This window comes from Sceloporus undulatus, chromosome 2 (assembly GCF_019175285.1).
Source record: "Sceloporus undulatus isolate JIND9_A2432 ecotype Alabama chromosome 2, SceUnd_v1.1, whole genome shotgun sequence".
Taxonomy (NCBI): domain Eukaryota; kingdom Metazoa; phylum Chordata; class Lepidosauria; order Squamata; family Phrynosomatidae; genus Sceloporus; species Sceloporus undulatus.
In genome coordinates, this window is record NC_056523.1 from 11,903,507 (window position 1) to 11,927,120 (window position 23,614).

The following is a 23,614-nucleotide window of genomic DNA, read 5'->3' on the forward strand; positions in this document are numbered from 1 at the left end:
AGTGTTCACCATGTGTAAGGAACATTCTGCCAAACATGGGTTCACTACTGGAACTAGGAGAATGAGGGTCAGGTAACATTCTGCTAAACACAGATTCGGTATTGCAAGTAGGAGAATGCCCAACTTTCTTTGGACTTACCACTGACTGTGAAAAATGAAATGTGGAGTATTGGGGGGTCCATATTGTCCTGCAGCAAAACAAGGGGGAGTGTTTGATTAGTTATCTCTCATATTGCAAGGAATTTCCTCCAGAAATTTCCCTTGCTCTTTTTCTTTGCAGTAAAAATGATAAGCGAGGAAACAACACTGACATCACTGTGCGGTTCTGACCTCTATCTACTCTTGACTGGGACATTGTAGTTCTGTTAAAAGTGTTGGCACCCCTTCCCTGGAGCCCAAATTTTCGATGACCACTGATTAGGAGTGCTTTTGAGGAGTTACACGGCCATCTCTCAGGAGCACCTGAGTGGATGATTCCTGTTCTTGGTCCTTGGATTCCCTTCCAATACTAAAGAGATTCTACAAACTGTAAATACGACTTAATTTACATGATTAAAATACTCCTCATTCTATGTGAATAGAATGCGATCCCTCAACACACGATTCAGAGCAATTCAGGCTTTTTGCGGAGTGGGGAGTACTCTTTAAACTTCGTAGAAAAGGGAATAATGGTTTTTACTGTAGTATCCATAAATGTACAATAATGTGTGAGGAAGCATGTTATCAAATATGTGTCTGTCAGCTTTACATGGATTTGTAGGGCTGCGCATTTTTGGCAAAAGTAGGGTAAATCGATGTGAACTTGCACAGGAAAGTGAATATAATCAAGCACCGATGCAAATGTGCAAAAACCCACAGCAATTGACATAATACACTTATGTGTAGACTAGTTCCAATCCCAGGGATATAATATTTCACTATTTGAGAACCTACCAGTCATATTTTTACTAGATTTCTCAAATCCCAGCAACATTCTTGTTCTATTTCAGTTCTGTTCAGGTTGCAAGAATTTACTTCCTTCTCTAGAAAACGGTGTGCACTTTTGTGTATAATATTTCAAAAAATAGAAGCATTTTTGCCCATGTTCTACAAAAGTATGAATTTGAACACATTGCTTTCAATTGAGCAAAACACTTTCAGTGCACATTTTTCTAATACCTCCATTTTTAGTTCTTTCCGCTTCTTGAGTGTATGCATTATTTTGTGTGCATTTTATTTCTCTAAAAAAGCACTGCAAGTTGCAGGATGTAGGGATTTTTGTGACACATTATGCTCCAATCTGTTGCTAGTCTTGGCAGGTGAGAAATGGGGATTTCTTGACAAAGTTGGACAGTGCTGACAGGGGAGATATCACAATGGTTTGCAAACCTGGAAAATTATGAACGCTTCACACACACACACTCCACTTGACATTGACAAGTCCTCTAAGCCTTACCAGCAGCAGCCAGGGGACGTCCAGCTTGCAGTGTAAGAGAGGCAGTAGCCTGGAATCCGCCCTGAGCTGCAAGAAAAGAACAGAGAAAGCTTGAGATTTTTAGGCATCTTCAGAGCTTGAACAAATTTGCTTCAAGAGTATTTCACAAATGAAAGCCAGAATGCCATGTGGCCAAGCAACGCCAAACTGTGGTCAAGATGGCACACACTGTGAATGAGGAAGAACAGGGAAATTAGGAAATGCTGCAGCAGTTTGTTTTTGCCTGAGCCTACTAGAAAGGACAAGATCCACACTCCTCGCCCCACTTCTGAGTTGTGTGCCAACTACTTCCGTATTTGAACTCAATGTGCAGTAACAAAGCTAAGGACTAGCGATAGCAGTAGCAAGTGCATTTCTATACTGCTTATCAGTATACTTAAGCACTCTCTAAGCGGTTTACAATGTGTAAACTAATTGCCTCCCAAGAAGCTGGGTACTCATTTTAGTGACCTACTGGAGGATGCCAGGCTGAGTTGACCCAAGGGGCCTGGGATTGAACTCACAACCTTGTGGCTGTGAATGTCTGCAGTACAGGCGTTTAACCATTGCACCACCAGAGCTTCCTAATCAGGACCGTCCTTTCCAAATCGGGACAGCTATATATATGCTATGTAAATTTTCTCCAAAAACTGGCTGTCTGCATTAGAACCAAACTGGCATTTAACTGGCATTTGATACTTTGGTAGAAAAATGTTTACAGCTGCAATTTTATGTAACACATGGCAGTGGTAAAAATGGTTGCACACAATTAACAGTGGGCTAGGTTCCAAAACTCAAAAAAACAGTTTGAACCTTTCTTACTGGAAACATGAAATCATGAAGAATATAGATGTAGACAGGTGGAAATCATTCAGATTTTCATTGAACAATGTCATATTTTAAAATATAAGTTTGGATTTTACTTTGAAATTTCTCCCAAACACTTCAAGGAAGCATTTCAAGTAATGAATGTAGGGCTAAGGACTGCCAACACTGTTATATTCGCATTTTCACTGGGGCCATTGCTCAGCCTGGGAGCATTGCTGTTTGGTTCAATAGTAAACTTCTGTTTGTGATTATATTTTGCATGTAAGACAAATAGTGATATGCTCAAGATCCTTGCTTTCCTAGACTTACCAGGAGTTATGGAAAATCCTAACTCCACACTCAGATCTGGAGTGGCATGTAGAGCTGTAAGAAAACAAAAAGAGTGAAGATGCAATGGTGGAACCAGAAAGAAATTTCATCAGGTGGCAGATGGGCACTGAAGGAACAAAGTATATACTGTACCCAGGTAGACAAACTTCAATGTAAGAAGAAAGAAAGAAAGAAAGAAAGAAAGAAAGAAAAGGTTATCAAAAGTAACTTGGAATAGGTATACACTCATGGGATACACACTAGGCCATATCTTAACCTACTCAATTGATAATGTGACCACACCTCAGCTAATAAGTCTCTGGTCTTCTTTATGTTCCATTTGATGAAGTCTTTTTTCCGCTATCCCTTTTTGACTGAGATAATGACAGAGAACTGGGGAGATGGATGGTAGAGTTGTGGCTTTAATATGGGCCCAAAAAGTGCCATATAGAAAACTTAAGAATTCTGTCTCCCTTCTCTACTTCCCCTTTTCTTTCCTCCAGCCTCAAAACTGAGAATGAGTTTTGACTTTCCATTGTCCAGAAGCCCAGAAGAAACAGTAAGAGTCGGTGATCCCAAACTATAAGCCCCATAGCAGTAGTCAGAATGTGTCAGAATTGTTTGATATACTCTTTGAAGCTGTTGCACTTACCTTGCATATTTCCCTCCTGGCCTCAAAGACTCAAAGCTAAGTCACCTTGGCTCCTCAACTCCAGCTGACCTGCATCCCTTTCAGACTACAAAATTGTACTGCTAATATTCCACTTCACCTGCCATGGCTACGTCCTATGAAATCCATAGGACATTAACATAGGACATTACAAAAGAAAAGCTAAAAACACTAATATAAATATAAATCCATGCCTCTTAGTCATGTTTAAAATGCAGGATGTTTAAGAATTCTTCCTGGACAGAAGGCTGAAATGTAGGACATGTCCTGGAAAAGGAATACGTCTTGTCACCCTGGTGATGCAAGAGTCCTAACAGGCTTCTTGGGAGTTCTTATTTGATATTTTCATATTGTTATTTAAAGACATCACCAGCAGGTGGCAGGATCCATTGCCTCTGCGTCCATGCTGCAAGATGAGCAGAAAGCTAGCAGTTGTGCTAATACCTTTTCTATGGGTTAAACATGTGGCCACACCTTGTGTACATCAAACATCAGAGGGAGATTTTTCAAGTTCTTCAGTCTGAATTAGACTGAATAATTCATAGACAAGCTATGAATCTAAGGCTCCACATGACTGAACCTTTCCAGCAGGACCCCAGACTTTGTGACTGGTCCCCTGTATCAGGCCCTGTTGTTGCTGTCTATGGCCTGTTACAGACTGCCAAAATAAAGCTGCTTCGGGTCTCTTTGGAGGTATGCTGTTTAAATGATGCATGGGTCCTAAGAGTCCGGAGGTCGCGCCAAAGCCACACTCCATTCCTAAGCACTGGAGTGCACCTTTGGTGCAGCTTCTGAATTCTTAGGATACATGCATCATTTAAACAGCATACCTCCAAAGAGACCCGAAGCAGCTTTATTTTGGCAGTCTGTAACAGACCTAAGTTAACTTGGTTCTCCTTTCCACCACCATCCCAACAGTTACCTTTGCATACCAGTTTGCCCAAACTGTAAAACATTTGGGCAATAATAAACATACAATGGAAGGATAGATTTACATTTTACATTTCACAGAATGGGTACTGCAGGGACAGTGAAGCATACTCTTCAATATTTCACAGATCAAAACCAGGACGTTTGGGACAACAAGGCTTGCCATCTGCAGATGCTGAAATCCATGGATGGTGAGCCCGCAGATAATGTCTCTGCTGTACAAACTACTTTCACACTCTGAACTCAGGTTGCAGCAACTGAAGCAAGCTGAGGACAAAGGGGGAAAGAGAGAGGAGAAGTCAGAAACTGGGACATTTTAAAAGTAGTTGAAAAAATGGGACGACAGAGGATTCACCAGGACCGTTCCTGCCAAATTGGGACATTTTCAGTGTACAGTATATATGGAAGGAGGAGGACATCATAGAGGGGAATACACATTTTTGTGGGGGTCTATATGTAGGGGTCAGGAAATTCTCAAACTTTCTTCCTCCACGTTTTACCCAACACCCAAGCTTTCTCACTCAGAAACTACACTACACCTAACCCTCCATATTTGCAGTTTTGACTTTTGCGGATTTGATTATTTGCAGATTTGATTAATATGATCTCCCTAGGAATTTGTAGGTCCTCCAGTGTGACTCTATGGCTACCTTTTGCCAGAGGTTGAGCTGGTAGACCTAGTAATTCCTAGAGAGAACACTTCTCTAGGCATTTGTTGGTCCTCCAGTACAATCCTATGATCAACATACGGCAGATGTTGACCATAGACTTGTGCTGGAGGAGCTAGAGATTCCTAGAGGGGTGTTCCCTCAGATTAAAAAATAGTGGATTGTTTATTTGCATTGCACTGTATTTTTCAAGGAGATGGATCTGATGGCTTGACGTGGTTCCCTTGTCATTCCCAGCTGCAACCTGCAGGGGTGGTACAAGGGTGTCTGTCTATATATGTACCTGTGTAAACAAACAGACAGTTATGCTCCAAGAGCATTATTGCATTACAATAGTATGATGGCATACCAACACAACAGCACCAACCCACTGTACTGCATGACACTGTGTCCTGGAGTCATACCATCATACCGTTGTGGCAAATCTGCATTTCTGCCTGTTGGAAAGAGTTGGTGATCCAGAGACATCCATTGCTCCGGGTCTTAGTCTCTGGAGCAGCAGAAAACAAGTTAGCTAGCATTTTACAGAAGCATTCAAACGAGAAGGTGAGGACAAGTTGTTTCATCCACACATGAAATAAAGAAATGGTAGGGGCAGCGTGGTCACCTTCTTTTCCTGTTTAACTTCTCAGCATGAAATATCTCATGCTGTGCTAGGCATTATCATCATGTGTTTCTGGTACGCCAGCATGCTGGTGAGAAAGGTAAAAAAGGAAAGAAAAGAGGACTACTCATGAAGCTAAGGAATGGGATTGGGTTGAAGGGTGTGGCGCCTGTACTGTGGAAGAGAAATCTGTGTGTGGAGTCTATTAATTACAAGATTAGTGCAGAAATGCAGTAAGATGTGGTATATTTCTTATCATGTGAATCTCAACACAGCATAAAGGTAAAGTGCAGTAAAGCGCTTGGTCAAAAGTATTGCTCCACAACGTGGATGTAATGCAGTGGTTCCCAAACTATAGTCCCCCAGGTGTTTTGAACTTCATTCCCCAGAAGTCTTAGCCACCTTGGTCAACAATCAGGAATTCAGGGAGATGAAGTCTAAAATATCTGGAGGACCAAAGTTTGGGAATCACTGATCTAATGGCTTGGCGAGGTTCCCATGTCATTCCCAACTGCAGCCGGCAGGGGGAGGCAAAGCTGCATCTCCTTGCCATCTTGATAGAAGATTTAATTCATTGGTTTTGCAACTGCTTGCCTCACTGATTGCAAGTAGTTGTAAAACTAGTGAATCGAATCTTATATCAATTTTATTTTTTTAAAAAGTGATACAAGATTTCATTCATTGGTTTTGCAGCTATTTGCCTCACTGATTGCAAGTAGTTGCAAAACCAATGAATTGAATCGTCTATCAATTTTATGGGGTTTTTTAAAAAAACCATGCGCCCGTAGGTCACATCACTAGCACAAAGGCAGCGTGGGGCCAAAAACTGAGAAGGGATGGTAAACAACCCTCTGCCATTAGACCTTCCTCTCCAGAATGATGTGATTCAGATCCGTCTTGTTGAACACGCTTCGGAATCAATTCAAAAGAATCACCAAAGAACTAGTGTCAGGAAAGAGTGGGTTTTTTTTGTGTTTTCCTCGCTTCATTGCCATTGGAACCAATCACAGTAGAATCGGAACTGGTTTCAAATGGGAACAATGGTCATATACCCCGGCCAGCAATTTGTTTTAAATCACAGTGGGAATGCAGCCCTGAGATTCAAACCTTTACCTTGTGCAAATTCTCCTTGTCTGTTTTAAATGGGATGCAATGGTTTTCAATTTGAAATCATTTGTACACTCCCATGAGACTCTGTGACTTTCTGAAAGATCTACATAGAGAGATTAAATTGTATCAGCATTGGGGGCTCTGTGGGTGATAGCCACAACCCCCCCCCCACTCCCAACAAGGAGACCTCCAGCATCTCACTGGAGGTCTCTTTTCCCCAGTGGCCCCAGGAGAAGTTCTGCCTCTTGGAACTTCAAGTTCAGACTAAAACCCAGAGTGGATTCACTGCCCACTGCCAAGGAAGGCACCACTACCTATGCCTGCATTTTTGAAAAAGTTCTTTTCCCGAACCTTCCCTTTCTTTTCCTCCCCCCACCTTCACCCTCATTCATTCAATCCAAAGGAACTCGGATGAGAGGAGGGGTTTAACCCCTTCCACCAGTCTTTCCATCCAAAGCCTTCCTGTCCCACCTCACAGGGTCATTGTCAGCAGCAGAGTGTAGAGGAAGAATGTTCCCCGTTCATTTAAAACTGGTGGAAAATGAACATTGAAATCTACACCCAAATGTGCCCAAAGACTCAAGAATAGCCTTTTCTGTGCCCCCAGTGACCCTTCCCTTCCCTGTGGGAAGTCCATCCATGGGGAGACATGAGCCCAATAGAACCTTCATTCTCACTTTGCCCAGCCACTGGGATAAAGAGGCACTCAGCTTCTGATATAATACATATTTTGACAGCTACTCAATGTCCTAATCTCCTGCCATTGATCCAACACCTTTAGATCCCAACCTGACTTTCACCCACCCTGGAGCACTTTTCTCCCTCTTCTCTTCTTTCATTGTATTGGGTGGCACTTACTGTTAGGCGCCTCAGCCATGTTTCCCCTCTGGCAAGATACTGGAGTCTCTCTCTTTCAGACCTACAATTTGCAGGAACTCCTTCCTTTCATACACTGATGCTGCTGCTTTGACAACATATAAGTGCAGAGGTTGCTTATAAGGATGTCCAAAAGCAGTCCTCCCTCAGCCCACCCATAAATGCTCACAAGTGCCAACCACAGTTTCAGTGAGTAATTGCACATCTTGCTAAGGGAGATAAGGTCTCTGCTTCCCATACCTGATAGAAAACAGTGTTGCCTTTATATAAAAAAATTTAAAAAAGAAAGAAAAAGAAATAAAGGAAGAAGGGAAAAGTTCATTAAAAGTCTTGCAACCCCTCCCTTTTTGAACACCATCCTATGGCTAGAAATTGTTGAAAGGGACCAAGGGTGGCAGGAGCTCCAGTTGGGCTCCACTCTGCCTGACCCAAAAGGGAGAATCATTTTTATGACAGGTCAGTTGAGGGAGGAACATGTTCCTCTTGTTTTCTCGGCTGGATGTAGAGATGGAGAATCATAGCATCATAGAGGCAAATTAGCTTACAGTTGTAAACCACTTAGACACTGCTTAGGCAGTATGAGGCGGTATATAAATGAAGCTTGTTTGTTTGTTAGAATTGGAAGAGACCACAAGGGCCATCCAGTCCAACCCCCTGCCATGCAGGAACTCTCAGTCAAAGCATCCCCGACAAATGGTCATCCAGCCTGTTTAAAGACCTCTAAGGAAGGAGACTCTACTACACTCTGAGGAAGAGTGTCGAACAGCCCTTATTGGGAGAGGAGGTGTCTACAAATCTCTTGTTCTGCCCTGATCTCTACTTGGTTGATTTTAGACTCACTTTCTTGGTCAGACTTACTTCTCAGCAAAGTAGAGCCACATGATGTGTCTCCCATCATGTCATTCCTGACTGCAGCCTCCAAGGGGGCGGCAAAGGTGCATCTACATATGTACCCGTGTGTAGGCATGGAGAGGTATCTATTCTGGCATAAGGACTTAAAAAGCAAGATCCATGTGCTCCAGACCTTTTAACATATCAAACAGGACTCCCTGCCATCCCTTAGAGTTATCTCTCTGGTTCCCAGTATATTGGCAGGTAATTGCAGATTGTCCAACTCCTTAAGAATTAGTTTCCTGTGGGTACAGTAGCTGTTTCCCCCAAAACTTTGTGCAAACAACAAACCAAGGACTCAAAAAAACCCCCTCAAAGTTCAAGTGGTGTTAAACCAGATTGTTTCTGCAGTATGGATGTAGCCCAGGAAACCCTATGAGTTTCCCTTTCCTGTAAAAACATGGAGCCTGTATGTTGAGGAAAGAAAGCTGCCCTTGTGAATTGCTATCCTGAGTGTGGTAATAATGTGGGTTGGTATCACATATGAGAGGCTCCTAAAATGATGTAGGACCCTCTTGCATTTATTGGGCCAGCTTGCCTTGAATCCCTTTGTGGGAGAAAGGCAGGATATAAATCCTTGAAATAACAATACTGTAAAAAGAATTCTGTCTGTGCCTTTATCTGCCTGTTTTAAATGGCCCGAAATGGTTTTAACTTTTGAACCTTTGGTACACTGCCACGAGACTTTGTGACCTAATGCAGCTTAAAAATATGTCAATGAATTGATTGGTTTATATGCTCCATGAATTTGTCGAAAGGTACCACGGAAAAAGAGAGAGACAGAGAGAGAAGATGGTGCTGAAAGGACACCCTTTGAAAGACAGGCCTGCTGGACTGACACAGAGAGCTTGAATGGCACCAGCACAAGGGTCTCTATGGGTGATATGCACAAAAATGCATCCCCTTGAATAAGGAAAACTCCAGCATCCCACCTCCTTCTCTCCATCTCACCTACAACTAATGGCAGGTGGTTACCAAAAGGAGTCCTGCCTCTTGCATAGCTTCTTTCAAGTCCAAACCAAAGCCTAGAGTGGATTAACTGCTCACTGACATGGAAGGTGCCTGCATTCCCCCAGATTTATTTTTCTACAGCTTCCAATCCCCCATTGATCATGGGAAGAAAGCCAGGGGTCTGCAATCGTATAAGTTTCCATCCCACCAGCAAACCCTCTCCCATCGTCCCCTCGACATCCAGCATCCTGCCTCCACCTCCACTCTAACTCTCCTCAAAGGTGCTCAGATGAGAGGATGGGGTTAACTCCCACTCTTTCCATCCCAAGCCTTCCTGTCCCTCCTCACAAGGTCGTTGTGAGTGGCATAAAGTGCAGAGGAGGATGGTCTCCAATTCATTTAAGACTGGTAGAAAATGAATGCTGAAACCCATACCCAAATCTACCCAAAGACCCACTTAGCCCCTGATATAATCCACCTTTTGACCACTATTCAAAGTCTTTGGCTGCACCCACACTGCAGAAATACCCCACTTTGAGACCACTTGAACTGGCCAGGCTCAATGCTAGGAAATCCTGGGACAGCCTTCCCTGTCAGAGAGCTCTGGGGCCACAATAAATGACAACTCCCAGGATTCCCTAGCACTGAGCCAGGGCAGTTGAAGCAGTCTCCTGCAATGGATCTAACACCTGTCGATCCCACTTGTCTTTCATCCACCCTGGAGGACTTTTCTCCTCTTCTCTCTTTCCATAGCATTGGGTGGCACTTACTGTTAGGGGCCTCAGGCATGTTTCTTCTCTGGAGTCTCTCTTTCAGACCAGCAATTTGCAGGAACTGCTGAGATCTGAGGAAGCTTTCTCCTTCCACAGACAGATGCTACTGCTTTGCCTACTTAAGTGCAGGGGCTGCTTATAAGGATGCCCAGCGTCCCGCCCAGAAGGGTATAGAGTATTTGCTCCACTCAGGATTGCACAATTTTCTAAGGGACAGTCACTGGACCTGTATGTATTTCTTTGCTTGGAATATTTCTGACCAACGCCAGCAGGGGGCAGTGCTTTGCTTCCCAATTGGCTTCTGCACAGAAAGGTTTGAACAGTTTGCGCTTTGGACTGCCTCTCTCCGCCCAGTCCAGACTTTGACACTGATCAAAACTGTTGACAGATCAGCTCCACCACCATCGCACGGGGAAGGGAAGGTTTCCAGAGAGGATGAAGACGGCAGACGACGGGATGGCACCTGAGCTCTCTCCCTATGATGTAGCTGACTGACTGCCCTCTGCCCTGGTCTCCTCTATGTGAGGAGTAGGGCTTGACGGAGCCACAAGAAGGGAAGGATTCAGGAAGGAGTTTTATAATTCTCCTGCACAGTAGTTTATCTCATGGGGCTTAAACCGCTCCCCAGCGCGTTCTAACGGGGGGCGAGCAGGGGCGCGCAAGGAACGTGATGGGCTCCGGATGGGGCCCAAAACGCGGCTTTATCGCACGGGGGGGACACCGCCGCTGCCGCCGCGCGTTCCCATCGCATCCCAATTCGGTTCCAGAGGGCGCCATTTCTGGGAACTGTTTCAAAGCATCCCCAGAATGTCTCAAAGGTGCTACTACAAGATCCCATTCCAGACTAACATGGCAATGTCTCCAGATTCTACCACAATGATTTTTTATAATAAAGTTTATTTCCATTTACATTAAAAAAAATAATACATCTTTGTCATACATACATACATCACAGTGGATTTTGTGTGGTTGTGGATCTAATATCACTCAAGATAGACTTGGGGTGAAAACCAAATGAATTTCTGCACATTCACAACTCCACCATCTGTATTTTCTGTAAGTGCCCAGTGGCCAAGGAGAGGCTATTCTCCGAATAAAGAGAGAGAAAACCTCTGTCAGTGTCTGTTTCCTCTGAGGAACCATGGTGGAAGTGCCAGGAAAGTGACCTTTATGCCCTTGGATTGAGTTACTGGATGGGTTTTGTACTCACTGGTCCCCAGTTTATCATTCTTGGAGTGGAAGGGTGATTTAGAATCATAGAATCGCGAGTTGGAAGACCCCAAGGGCCCTCCAGTCCAACCCCATTCTGCCAGGCAGGAAATCTCAATCAAAGCAGGCCCAACTGATGACCTTCCAGCCTCTGTTTAAAGGCCTCCTTGGCCACTGGCACCTACAGAAAATACAGATGGTGGAGTGTGAATGCTTTTTCTCTCCAGGTGAAATTAGAGCAGAATGTGTTCTCATAAACAAAATATACAGACCTGTTTAGTTACCCTTAATCTTAAATAGTAATGTTGCATCCCAAGTACGTCCAGACAGTGGCCAAGCAGTTGCCTTAAGTAGGAAGGCTTGAGTAGGACAGGGGACAAGAGCCCCTGCTCCCCAGAAAGTGATTTTTGGAGGAATGCTGCCTTTAGTAGTGCAAGGAATCTATTTTTATTATTATTAAGCTTTATTTATATAGCGCTGTAAATTTACACAGCACTGTACATAAAATCATTTAATTAGACAGTTCCCTGCCTTCATGTTTACAATCTGAGAAGACACGACACAAAAGGAGAAGGAATAGTTGAGGGGAAGGGGATCAGGTCCAGCATTCTTCTCTCCGTCTGAGGCCTGGATCATGGCAGATGGACAGATGGAGGGATCTGTATCTTAAGGATAGGCCTGATGGCATTGGCCCACCCTCTCTATAGGTATGTACATCTGAACTCGGAGCCATGGATAGCCTAATTCCCCATAAATTTGTCTAACCCCCTTTTAAAGCTGATCAGGCTGGCTTTCAGTATTTCCTGAGGCTCCATATTCCTCAGTTTAAGTATGCTTTGTATGAGGAGACATTTCCTCGTAGCGATCTGGGCGTGGCCTGGAGCCTTTCCTTTAAGAGGGCACTGCTCCACCTTTCCCACCCACCTTTGTGAAGACCTTTGTGACACAATGTTGCCAATCTGGTGACTTTCACACCAAAATGGGTACTTTTCAGAGCCTTTGGTGTGATTTTGGTGATTGGTTTTAATGGTAATTTTGAGAGTTGAAATAAGTATTTGGTGAGATATGGGGGGGATTTGGTGAGTTTTGGCCAAACGTTTGGGCAATTATCTAAGAGGCTTGTTGGCAACACTGCCCCTGAGAGCAAGCCCTCTGGACTCTGGATCTTATCGCACTCACAGTTTTCCCGTTCCGTTCCTGTTGTCAAGGCGGACAGATCAGGAAACGGGCTGACGACGAATGCTATCGTATTAAGTCTTCCTAGCGTTATGTGAACGCAAAAAGAACGATCGCTATCGCACACCGCTAATGGAGAAAATGACCTGTTGTCGTTTTTGGACCTCGCTGTGAATGGATATCACTGCACAGCCAGGTCCCATCCCAATGACGCACTGACCATCCCCTGTATTTGCGCATGCGCAGTTTACAAATAAAATTGCGCGCAGTTTTCAACGGGAGCTTGGGGCATTCCCGTTCCCTGTGTGTTCTAATGGATTCCCATGTTTTGGTCCTTCTCCACACCATCTCCTGTTACCTGATAATGGAGCAGGAACGGAGAAGAAGGAGGACACTTATGTACCGCTTGTACTTTAAAAAAGTTGCCCTCAGACATGCCCTTACTGAGCTCATGGATGCAGAGGACGTTCCCCCCACAGATCTCTTGGAATGGCTATCCACATTTCCATCACCTCAGAGATGGTGGTTACGTCCAATTATTAAGAAGAATTGGTGGTGTGAAGAGGTGATGACATTGTGGGATGATGACATGTGGGAGACACATTTCCGAATGAAACGTTCTATTTTTTTTGATCTGGTACAAGAACTCCAGCCTGACCTAAAGAGAGGCACCAGTCGTATGAGGAAGCCAATCTCTGTAGAAGAGAGGGTGGCTATAACGTTGTGGTGGCTGTCCAGCCTTCTTTTATACCGTAAAGTGGCATCAAGATTTGAAGTCGGGAGATCATCAGTAGCTGAGATTGCTGTGGAGGTTTGCCTTGTAATCGAAAAGAGACTCCTCAGAAAAGCTGTACAGCTGGGAAATTATTATGTAATTATTTCTCTATATTGCAAACTTCAATAAATTACATGTCATACATTGGCAGGAAAAAATTCCAATATTGTTTACTGTCACAGTGTGTATGATGCATACCAGCACACACACACAGACACGCATACATTGATTTTATTATGCCTGCATATATACCTGTTTATGCACGCAAACATCAAAAACAACTATGATTGACATACAATGTACAATGTACTAGGTTTGTATATTGATATTACATGTTAAAAGAGAATGTACATTGATGGCTGCAGTAACTGGATGCAAAATGGGCCTAGTTTTTTAAGATTAATCAAAAGTTAAATATAAGGGATAATAGTCTAGAAAAGTTAAATATAAGGGATAATAGTCTAGAAAAGTTAAATATAAGGGATAATAGTCTAGAAAAGTTAAATATAAGAGATAATAGTCTAGTGTTACATGTTCCAATACAGAAAATTTGACATGTTGTGTGCATGATAGGCTTTTCATTAAAACCAATAATTGTTCTATATGTTTATAACAACATAACAGACATCAATGGATATTTTTCTTTATCGTGTATTCAGATAATGGATGGTTTCCAGAAGAAAGGCTTTCCCCATTGTGTTGGGGCAATCGATGGTACACACATTCCGGTTAGTCCACCACGGGGAAGGGAGGAGGAATACCTTGATCAGAAGCAGGGATACTCCATCACGGTGCAGGGAACAGTTGACCATCGTGGAAGATTCATTGATGTAGAACTTGGACATACAGTACAGGGAGAAGCCATGACAGCTATATTTTCCGCCACTCTGCTTTGTGGCATGCAATGGATGAGGGATATTTCGTTCCTGGCAATCCCACCATCAATATTTCTGATGTTTTGTGTTCCACCTTTGATAATTGGTGATGGAGCATATCCTATACAGCCATGGCTCATGAAGCCGTTCCCTGCTCCAAGCAGCCCTGAACAGGTGTACTTCAATAAATCCTTAAGTAGGGCAAGAAACTGTGTGGAAAAAGCTTTTGGCCATTTGAAAAGTAGATGGGCCTGTCTTGCTAGCAGACTCACAGTAAAAGAAGAAAATTTTCTTACTGTTACTGCGGCCTGTTTCATTTTGCACAATGTATGTGTAACCAAAGGAAGGGTGCTGCATGATGACATAGAGGCACCAGCCCCTATAGTACTACCACCCATGCAAGCCAATCAAAGACAGTACGATGCAGATAGGAAAAGGGAGGGTGAGCAAATACGAATTGCACTTGCTAGGTGGATGTTTGCTAATTCCAGGAAATAAACTTTGTATTGTTATCATCGACAGAAAAATCTCTTCCTCATTTTAGATGTTATGGTATTAATGCTTTTTCATCCTGTAATTGGAGATATAATATTTAGAAAATATAAAAAGTATGATATATCCAGAAATATTGTTTTTTTTACATAAGGTAATGTTTGCCTTACATCGTATAAATAGTGTAGCATTATCTTTATGTTCAAACTACCTCAGCAACAGACAAAGTTTGTGATGTGCGATGCAGATATAATTGAATCAATAAAAGCACACACAATATTGTAATACTTGCAAAGTTTGTGTTTAGCAAAACTGTGTAAAAATTAAAGAACAGTTAGTAAATGTCTCTTTACATTTGTACATATGTTGCCATAATTTTTTTCACCACTTTTTATTATCATATCTAGTTACCAAAATTCAATTATAATTAAGGACTCACAGAGGTTTAAATGTGGTATTGTCGGCAGAGATGGGGAGTGAAGAAATTATTACTGGGTTACAAAAAGGGCTGGACAATAACAGCATCAATTTTTTTCGAGATGCATCTAAATTGCCATGTTTTGGAATCAAAAGATTGTTTTCAGCAGTGATGTTGCAATAAACAGAAATCTAATTATACCTGTACATCATGTAAAGGCTTGACATTTTTGAAGGACCAACATGTGAGGGCCACATATATTTCCACAAATATCCAAAACATGTCAGATTCTTTTCAATATACATATATTGGACCTTGTTGCCATTTCCTTTACGTACCCTTTGATTTGACAGGTTTGTTTTCAAGAGGGGATATGCGTAGGGTTGACATAATTGTCCATATACACCTAGGACAGGATTTAGGAACAATGCAATACCTGAACTATAGGAACTGTGCAGGACAAGACTCGATAAAATTAGTTATACATGGTTGCTTCTCCAGGTATCTTGACTGGACTGCTTGTAGTGTCCTGTTTTTAATATCCCATTTTAATACATTATTGACTACTTATTGTTCTACACCCTGTCCCATGGTGTGCTGGATAATTATGGATACCCAAGCTTTCTTCAAATTTTAATATAACAAATAAATATATTCCAAGATCAAACAATAAACATTGTATATACTAATTTTTTTCCCCTCCAATGCGACTATGGGAAAATACAGTAATAGATTCCAACCCTCCAAATTTGGAACATAGCTATAGTATCAAACATTAACAAATTTGTCCAGAATACTGATTGAAATAACTTAAATCATGTTTCAATAATCTAAGAGGACAACTGGTGCTGATATGCATTCCTACCTTATGTTTAATTTGTAACAGTTGTTACACTACAGACAGATAGCAAAACCTTTATTTTTAATTGACTAGAAATGTTATATGCACTGCTGTCATTCTTATATATCATAACTATTTATTTGTATCACTCTCTGCTGTTTGAAGAGCTGTTGTCTCCCTGAAAAGGGAGAAAAGGCCATCTACATAAAAAAAATTAATTGTAATTTTTCTGTTATAAATTACAAAGAGAATTTTTTTTAGTGGTGGTGCTGCAGACAGCGGTGCATAATAATGTTTGCAAGGGACATCCCTTTCCTTTAATTTTTAAGGTGAATATCTTTGCCTTTTTTAAATAAATCTACGGGAACGTGTATTTGAAAATTAAGAACATTCCTGTGAGTGGGTTAGCAGCAACTGGCTGTTAGTTTGTGGTTCAAGTTCAGAATTTGGTTCATTTCCCTTTATCTCTGATACCACATTTGTAACAGATGACATATTGCTTTCTGAAATTTGAAAATCTTCAATGACTTTGTCATTGTTGTGACAATGTTTATCGGGGGGCCATATATGCTATTTTTCCTAAATTATGGTTGGGGAACAGGTCATCATCAGTTTCACTGTCATCACTGCTGTTATTATACACTGTAAGTCCAAATAGAGGTGGACGATTATCATGGTTGACTCTATCTTCTTGAATCCTTGTATATTTGTTAACATGTGGGCAGCCTTGGAATTCTGACAAAGTATCTGGCACAAGGATTTCTGTGTTTGAACTCCTGTTTCAACTATATGGGAATTCTCGTTGTATACCCTAGAGGGTGGCCTGCTCTTTCTTAATAAATCAACAATACTGGACATGCAATGAAGTAATTGTCTCCTGTCCTCCTTGCTTGATTTTACATCCTCCTTAATAATATTTATTAGCTCGGTCTCTTTACGAGCATTTTCATCCATCCTAAGCAAAATATCTTTATGCAGATCCTCCCGCAACTGTCTACCAATTTCCGATTGCTGGTTAGTATTTTCCATGATGGTTCTTACTATAAGTTCACCTCGTACTGCTCTTCTACTTCTGTTCCTTATTCTTTGAAGACATGTATTTGGGGACATGTTCACCACTGTGAACCTGTCATCCTGTGGATTATCTGTAGAAGAAGTTAAGGAAACCATTTTCAGCTATGTCACACTAATACTTATTTATGCAAAATCAGTACAGAGAATGCATTTATTGTTGCTCTTGTTGCTGGCATGCTATATCAAGAAAGGGAGGGAAGGGAGATTAGCCACCCCTTGCAGATAAAAGAGTATTTTGTAGCTTAATATTTTTATTTTAAAAAAGTGTTCTATATGTATTATCCACACTCCTCTATACATATATCTTGCTTTCGTACTTAAAGATCACAATACATGAAATTATAATTCATATGTCCTCATATAAAAATCAATGTAAAAATATTACTTGAATTGACAAATATATATATATATATCTTATGATGATACTTAAATTGTCCTTTATGGTAACTCTTTTTAATGTTTTATGTGAAATGCAGGTTTGGAATGGACAACAAACTTACAAGGGAAAGAACTGAGACAATGGGAGATATGTGTGGTTCTTGAAGTCATCAATAAAATTTTGAGTAACTTTTAGCCATTTTTAATGTGTCAAGTTTGACTAAGCATGTCTAATATGGAGTAAGAATTGATGATTGATATGAGCTGAACACCAACCTTCTCTTCCATCAGAATTTTCAATCTCTTGTTCCAGTGAGTTAAAGCTTGAATCGTTTTCGTCTACTGCTGGATCTACATTAAAAAACAAGGTTAAATACTACTGGACACCCCCCCCCAAATAACAGCAATACTTTAAGACTGTGATTAATTAGAAAAAGAAGGTTCATTATTACTTTGACTTTGATGTTCTTGAAGTACAGATCCTGTTATTAAAATGACAATTACGATTTCTTTATGTTCTGAAGGAATTGGAAGACTTATAGCATAATTTATAAATTTATAATTAGATATGAAGTATCAGTTAGCTTATTATACACATGTATTGAGCAAGGGAAAATAAGTAAAGAGCATTACCTTGTGGACTGTTTTCTTGTCTTGTGTTCGAGATCGAACAATTTCCTATCTCTGACTCATCAAGGATCGCTCTTGCACTTGATTCCATCGATGCATTACAAGCTATATATGTAACATTTATAAAACAATAATTATACATATAAATATAATATTTAATTTTAACATGAGTTTTCCATATGTGGAAAATGGAATCCACTTTGCAGTGAAGACCATGGTGAGGGAAGGGACTGGGAAAGGGATTAGAGTGCTTGATTAACCCAACAGCTTCAATGAAATAATAGTACAATATATTTAGTACACTTCATGTATATTTTATAAAGGGAGAAAAACAGAGAGACACAAAAAATGTTATTACTAATGGCAGATGAAAACAGCAGGATCTCATAATCTTTACCTGGATTACCATAAAAAAGCAGAAAAGCTCCTACACACACACACACACACACACACACACACGCACACACACACATGCACACACACACAATGTTTAGACAACATCAATGTAGTGTTAATGTTGCTAACATTGTGGTATTTCAACACAATTACTCTGATAGATACTCACCGTTTTTATTATTTCTCTTACCTGGAGGTACCATGGGGACGTTGGAGGGGGCTGATTTCCCAAAACCCTTTCTTCTTCTTCCGCCTTGACCATAACAATTTGAAGCCACAGCCTGGTTTCCTCTAGCTAGATTTATACTTCTGGACAACCTATTAACAACAATACTAGCATCTCCATGCAATATGTCATCAAGTTCTTTAAAATATGGGCAACTAATGGGGTCCCTCCCACTCATCTTGTTATAGTTAAACACCTTTCTATATTCAAAACGCATGTGTTTCGTCTTGCTCTTGCACTCCTCTCCTGTTCTTGCATGATTCCGCTTCTTCATCTCATCAGCAATGTCATTGAATATGTCCAGATTGCGATGAGATTCCTTAAGTCTGCTTTGGAAACGGGCCGCCCCCCAAATATCCAGCAAGTCCAATATCTCGTTTCTACACCAAGGAATGTTCTTTGGCCCCTTGTCATAACTGTTTATTAGTGTTTTGCCGTCCATTCCGGACAGAGATTCAGGCATGTCTTCCTCCATTTCCCTAGAGTTCTCCAATGCTCCACAGGAAACCTTTTTTCAAAAACCGCGGCAAAAAGAAGGATGGAGACTTCCAATTGGTTAATGCAACCGGAAACACTTGGAGACATTTCCTGTCCACTCTAGGAAAATCAGAAAACTCGCTGTCCCTCGCTGTAAAAACACGGAGGAGCCATTGCAGTTTGCAGCACGTGCAGAGCAAAGTCTTCCGCCAAGGAAAATGAGCCGTAGGCGAGGGACGTATTGGACACCTGATGAAATCCATGTCTTATTTCGACAGATAAATAGGAGTGGGGAAGTTTGTGTACTCATGTCGGCAACCTTGGTGTCGAATCGCCATGTCTACGCACGGATCACCTGAATGCTGAACAGAAGTGGTTATGAACGTAGCGTCCTTCAAGTGCAATCTAAATTTAAGTGTTTGAGGAACGAATTTATGGCTCTTTTTGATGGTCATCCACCTAGGGAATCACATCCCCCTTATTTTAGAGGACTGAAAAAACTTTGGATTCAGGCTGGCAGACCCGATTTGAAAACCAGACACCCAAACAGTAAGTTTAAATTCAAAAGTATCCCACACTTACCAGTATAAAGTTCATAATTTTATAATGTGGCAATAACGCATCTCTATTTTTAGAATATCCTGGAATCAATATCGATAGCTTTGCATTTCATAATAATCTTTTTTTCCCTAAATTTTAAAGAATTGTTTTACAATTAAAATTATCTCATGAAAGTACAATGAAATTAATAATAATCCTATCCAACATTTGTTACCGAAAAATCTATAACAATATTTGTTTTCATTCCCTCAAGGTGCTAAAAAATTGCCGGTTTCTCCCTCGCATGATGGGAGCAAAGAAAAGAAGTCATCTAGACGTTTGGAGCTGCAGAAAGGTAATGTTTCTTTAAATTTGCATGTTTGATGACTTAAAAATGTTAAAGCCACATGGAAAGAAGACTAGTAAACTCACTGGAATAATGTGACGTTATGCAAAATAGAAAAATATCTATTTTCTCTAACAAACTGTTGGCCCCCAAAATTCAATTTTTATATGTTTACTTTTTTATCCTTGTGTAAAAACATAAATTAAAACAACTCACTTGAAATGAAGTGTTTAAAAACAAAGGTGGAACAAAAATAATAGTCATACTGCTGTTTGTGTGTCTTTGAGCAGCCAGAACGAGACGAGAACACGTCTAATATGTGTATTGTAATAAATCAATTTACATGTGTGGTCGAGAGCACAAGTGCAAAAACAGTGCCTGACAGCAACAGTGACAACGATTCCGAAGAAGGAGAAGCTCTTCATTATATAGACAACCCCAACTTTAATATTATTTCTGATGTTGATGCTTACAAATGTGCAGGAGAGGATAAAGGAAATATAGGAAGAAGTATTCCTGATGATGAAGCCTTGCAAGATAATTACTATGAAGAAGATAGTGACCCTTTCATGGATAACCAGGAAATCAGCTCGGAAAGCTCTGTGCAAGGTTCCTGGGACATACATACACACAGTGTAAACAAATGTAGGTACAAGAACTGCTTTGAAAAATAGAATTGCTCCCTTAAATTACTAAAATATATAGCAATACAATGATATAACTTAATGTTGTGATAAGGTATAATTCTTATAAAAGAAATGTGGCCGCCCTCATTACAACCCAAACTAAATTTGTAATTTAAATCTATCACCATTATCCTTTTTTAAAAAAATTATAGACAGAAGTTAAGCTGGTGTATGGAATGAAATGTGAAGACAAAACTTAACACCATAAGTGAAATCAAACTAATATTGTTTATTTTGCCTACTATCAACCAAACAGGGGTGCAGACATCTCTGAATTAATTACCCTCCAGATGGAGTATTGTTACCATAATAAGAGGGAGGGAGGACAAAAAAGAGCTTCACCATATATAATTATCCATTCTATAATGTCCCTCCATCTAGAATTGCCGTAAATGTCCTCTGAAAACTAGGGAACAAACTAGGACCAAATATAGCCAACACTAGAAAAAACTTTTACATTAATGTTCCTACATATTCTGACAATGAACTACATTTTGGCCATAAATGTAGAAGAAACTGTATGACAAATGCAGCACGAAACTAAGCCCAAAATGTAGGACGTTTCAGAAAAAAGGTTCATCATTTTTGGGTTACTTTTGTCCAACATTTGTCCAACAGTTTGGTCTCAAATTTGTCCTACATTTTCTCTACGGTAAAGCATGACAATTATTCCAAACCTACCATACCTACCTGAGATCTTTTCCTGGTATCTAACACTATTTCCTGCTTTATTTTTCATATAGAGACATGTCTACATGTTCTATAATTTTGAGGAATGAAAGTCGTTAAAACATCTTGCAAGGGAACCTGGAAAAGGAAAGATATCATTATGGCCCATCATAACTGTTGGGATCAGACAGGGATGCAATTGGAACGCCTAGGATATCGCACACGGGATTTTCCGTTCTCATAATGTTTACTGGGGACGGAGGACGGAAAAGAATCGTCGGGGACATTTAACGCGAACGGAAAGGAATTGCAAACGTCTTGGTAACGAGGCTATGCGATAAAATCCGTTCCATTCCATTACCGTACAGACCTCGGAACGTTTATGAAGATGTGTGCGACAAAGTCCTTTGTCTGGACCCCCCCCTTCCTAAAATCCTGGCTACGTTCCTGTTCTGGGCCCCCTCCCTTCCCTTCCCTTCCTTTCCCTCTCCTCAAGGAGGAGGAGGAGGCAAAGAAGAACTTGGTGGAGTTGAAACCTGTTGCACTTGCGTTAAAACAAAAATCTGGCCTTAAGTTTAAATGGGATGATAGCAACTGTATTTGATGTTTCTGTCTCTTGATATTGTCAGTAAATGGGAATCATTTGCCTATAATAAAACATGTCTTGGTGTTTGTGTCTTCATATTGTCCAATTGCATTTTTCATATTGTCGAACTGCACTTTAAATCCTCATGCCATACCTCTCCATGCTTACACCACAGGTACTAATATAGGTGCACCATTGCTGCCCCCTGTTGGCTGCAGTCAGGAATGACATGGGAACCACATCAAGCCATTAGGGCCATTGTGTTGAGAAGTATAGTCGTCCTTTCATATTCGTGGACTTGAGATTTGCAAATTTGATCATTCGCGATCCCAGCGTGAGGCCTGCCCACCTTCTTCTCCTGGGCTTGTGACACTGGCAGTAGGAGGTGGGCAGGGTTTGTGCTATTCATGAATTTTCCATATTCACAGGGGCCTTGTTCTCTTAACCCCCCTGAATATGGAGGGACAACTGTATATTGATGGAGCGGAAATTTATGTTTAAAAAGGGACAGGGAAAGTCCAACTCCTTATTCATTTACTGAGGTCTCTGTCAAGATACTGGAGTCTCTCTCTTTCCAAGGTACAATTTACAGAACTCTTGATATCTGAGGGATCTCCTTCCTTCCACACACAGATGCTGCTGCTTTGCCAAACTATAACTGCAGAGGATGCTTATAAAGATGCCCAGAAATAGTCATCCCTCTGCCTGGCTAGAAAACTAGTGGCTCACTAGTGCCACTCATGATTTCAGTGGAATTGCACATCTTGCTAAGAGAGAGTATGTCTCTGCTTTCCTGACCTGATCGAAAACACTGCGTTTCTGCCATATAAAACAAATCAAGAAAAAGTCCTGTTAAAACTTTCCTTTTTGGGCAGGACTCTATGGCTAGTTGAAGAGTGTCCAAAATGGTGAAGGGCCTGGAAACCATGCCTTATGGGGAAAAACACAGAGTGCTGGGGATGTTTAGCCTAGAGAAGAAACGGTAAAGAGGTGATATGATAGTCCTTTATAAATATTTGAAGGGATGTCATATTGAGGAGGAAGCAAGCTTGTTTTCATTGCTCCAAAGAACAGAACCCTGAACAGTGGATGCAAGCTCCAGGAAAAGAGATTCCACCTCAACATTGGGAAGAACTTCCTGACAATAAGAGCTGTTGAAGTCCCAGTCCACAGGGTACTCTAACAGTTCTATGCTGCCATCATTGCCTCTGCATGGAGCTATCCAAGAAGAGCTGTTCCTAGTTGTCAGAGGTCTGTTACATTTGGCCTCTGAGAAGAAATTGCAGACATTCAAAAAATCACTGTGGAAGATTTGAAGGGTGCTTTGCAGATAAAGTTGCTCAGAGCTATTTGGACCTGTATGCCATAATAGACATGGTGCCTGGGGATGTGATCTTGGGCCCTGCATGTTTAGTAACAATGGATTCTTTCCATTTTTTTCAGCCTGAGGATGTGGACAGGATCCTTGGGGAGCTGAGAGCCACCACGTGTCAACTAGATCCTTTTCCTTCTTGGCTCATTGAAAAGGCCAAGTGAGTGAAAGGAGGAGTCAATGACTGCCTCCACGCACTGCAGAAATAATGCTGTTTGGCACCACTTTAACTGCCATAGCTCAGTGCTATAGATTTCTAGGAACTGTCGTTTTGTGAGTTTTGTGCCTTCCCTGTCAGAGAGCTTTGGTGCCCCACCAAGCTACAAATTCCCATATCCTATAGTATTGGGCCTTGTCAATCAAAGGATTATTTCTGCAGGAGAGA

General features: G+C 41.1%; 1 protein-coding gene across 2 annotated transcripts; it reads right to left on the reverse strand.

Moving 5' to 3' along the window:
- Positions 1–13,344: 13,344 nt before the first annotated feature.
- On the reverse strand, positions 13,345–19,098 carry LOC121921997. Of its 2 annotated transcripts, none has more exons than XM_042450844.1 (5): positions 18,518–19,098; positions 17,935–18,036; positions 17,578–17,652; positions 16,902–16,994; positions 13,345–14,669 (listed from the first exon to the last, which is right to left on the reverse strand). In XM_042450844.1, the coding sequence occupies exons 1-5, from the start codon at positions 19,026–19,028 to the stop codon at positions 14,665–14,667; spliced, it is 786 nt and encodes a 261-aa protein (XP_042306778.1). In that variant the 5' UTR covers positions 19,029–19,098; the 3' UTR covers positions 13,345–14,664. The 2 variants fall into 2 exon arrangements, with proteins under 2 accessions (XP_042306778.1, XP_042306777.1); XM_042450843.1 differs by having other exon boundaries at positions 16,891–16,994.
- Positions 19,099–23,614: the final 4,516 nt, after the last annotated feature.

Excerpts from the sequence above, each read along its gene's own strand:
- LOC121921997 (XM_042450843.1), bottom strand. The coding sequence starts at position 19,028 with ATGGAGGAAGACATGCCTGAATCTCTGTCCGGAATGGACGGCAAAACA. Across the intron at positions 17,653-17,934 it reads ACAAGAAAACAGTCCACAAG|ATCCAGCAGTAGACGAAAAC; the intron begins GTAATGCTCTTT and ends TTTTTAATGTAG. Across the intron at positions 16,995-17,577 it reads AAATTCTGATGGAAGAGAAG|ATAATCCACAGGATGACAGG; the intron begins GTTGGTGTTCAG and ends CTTCTTCTACAG.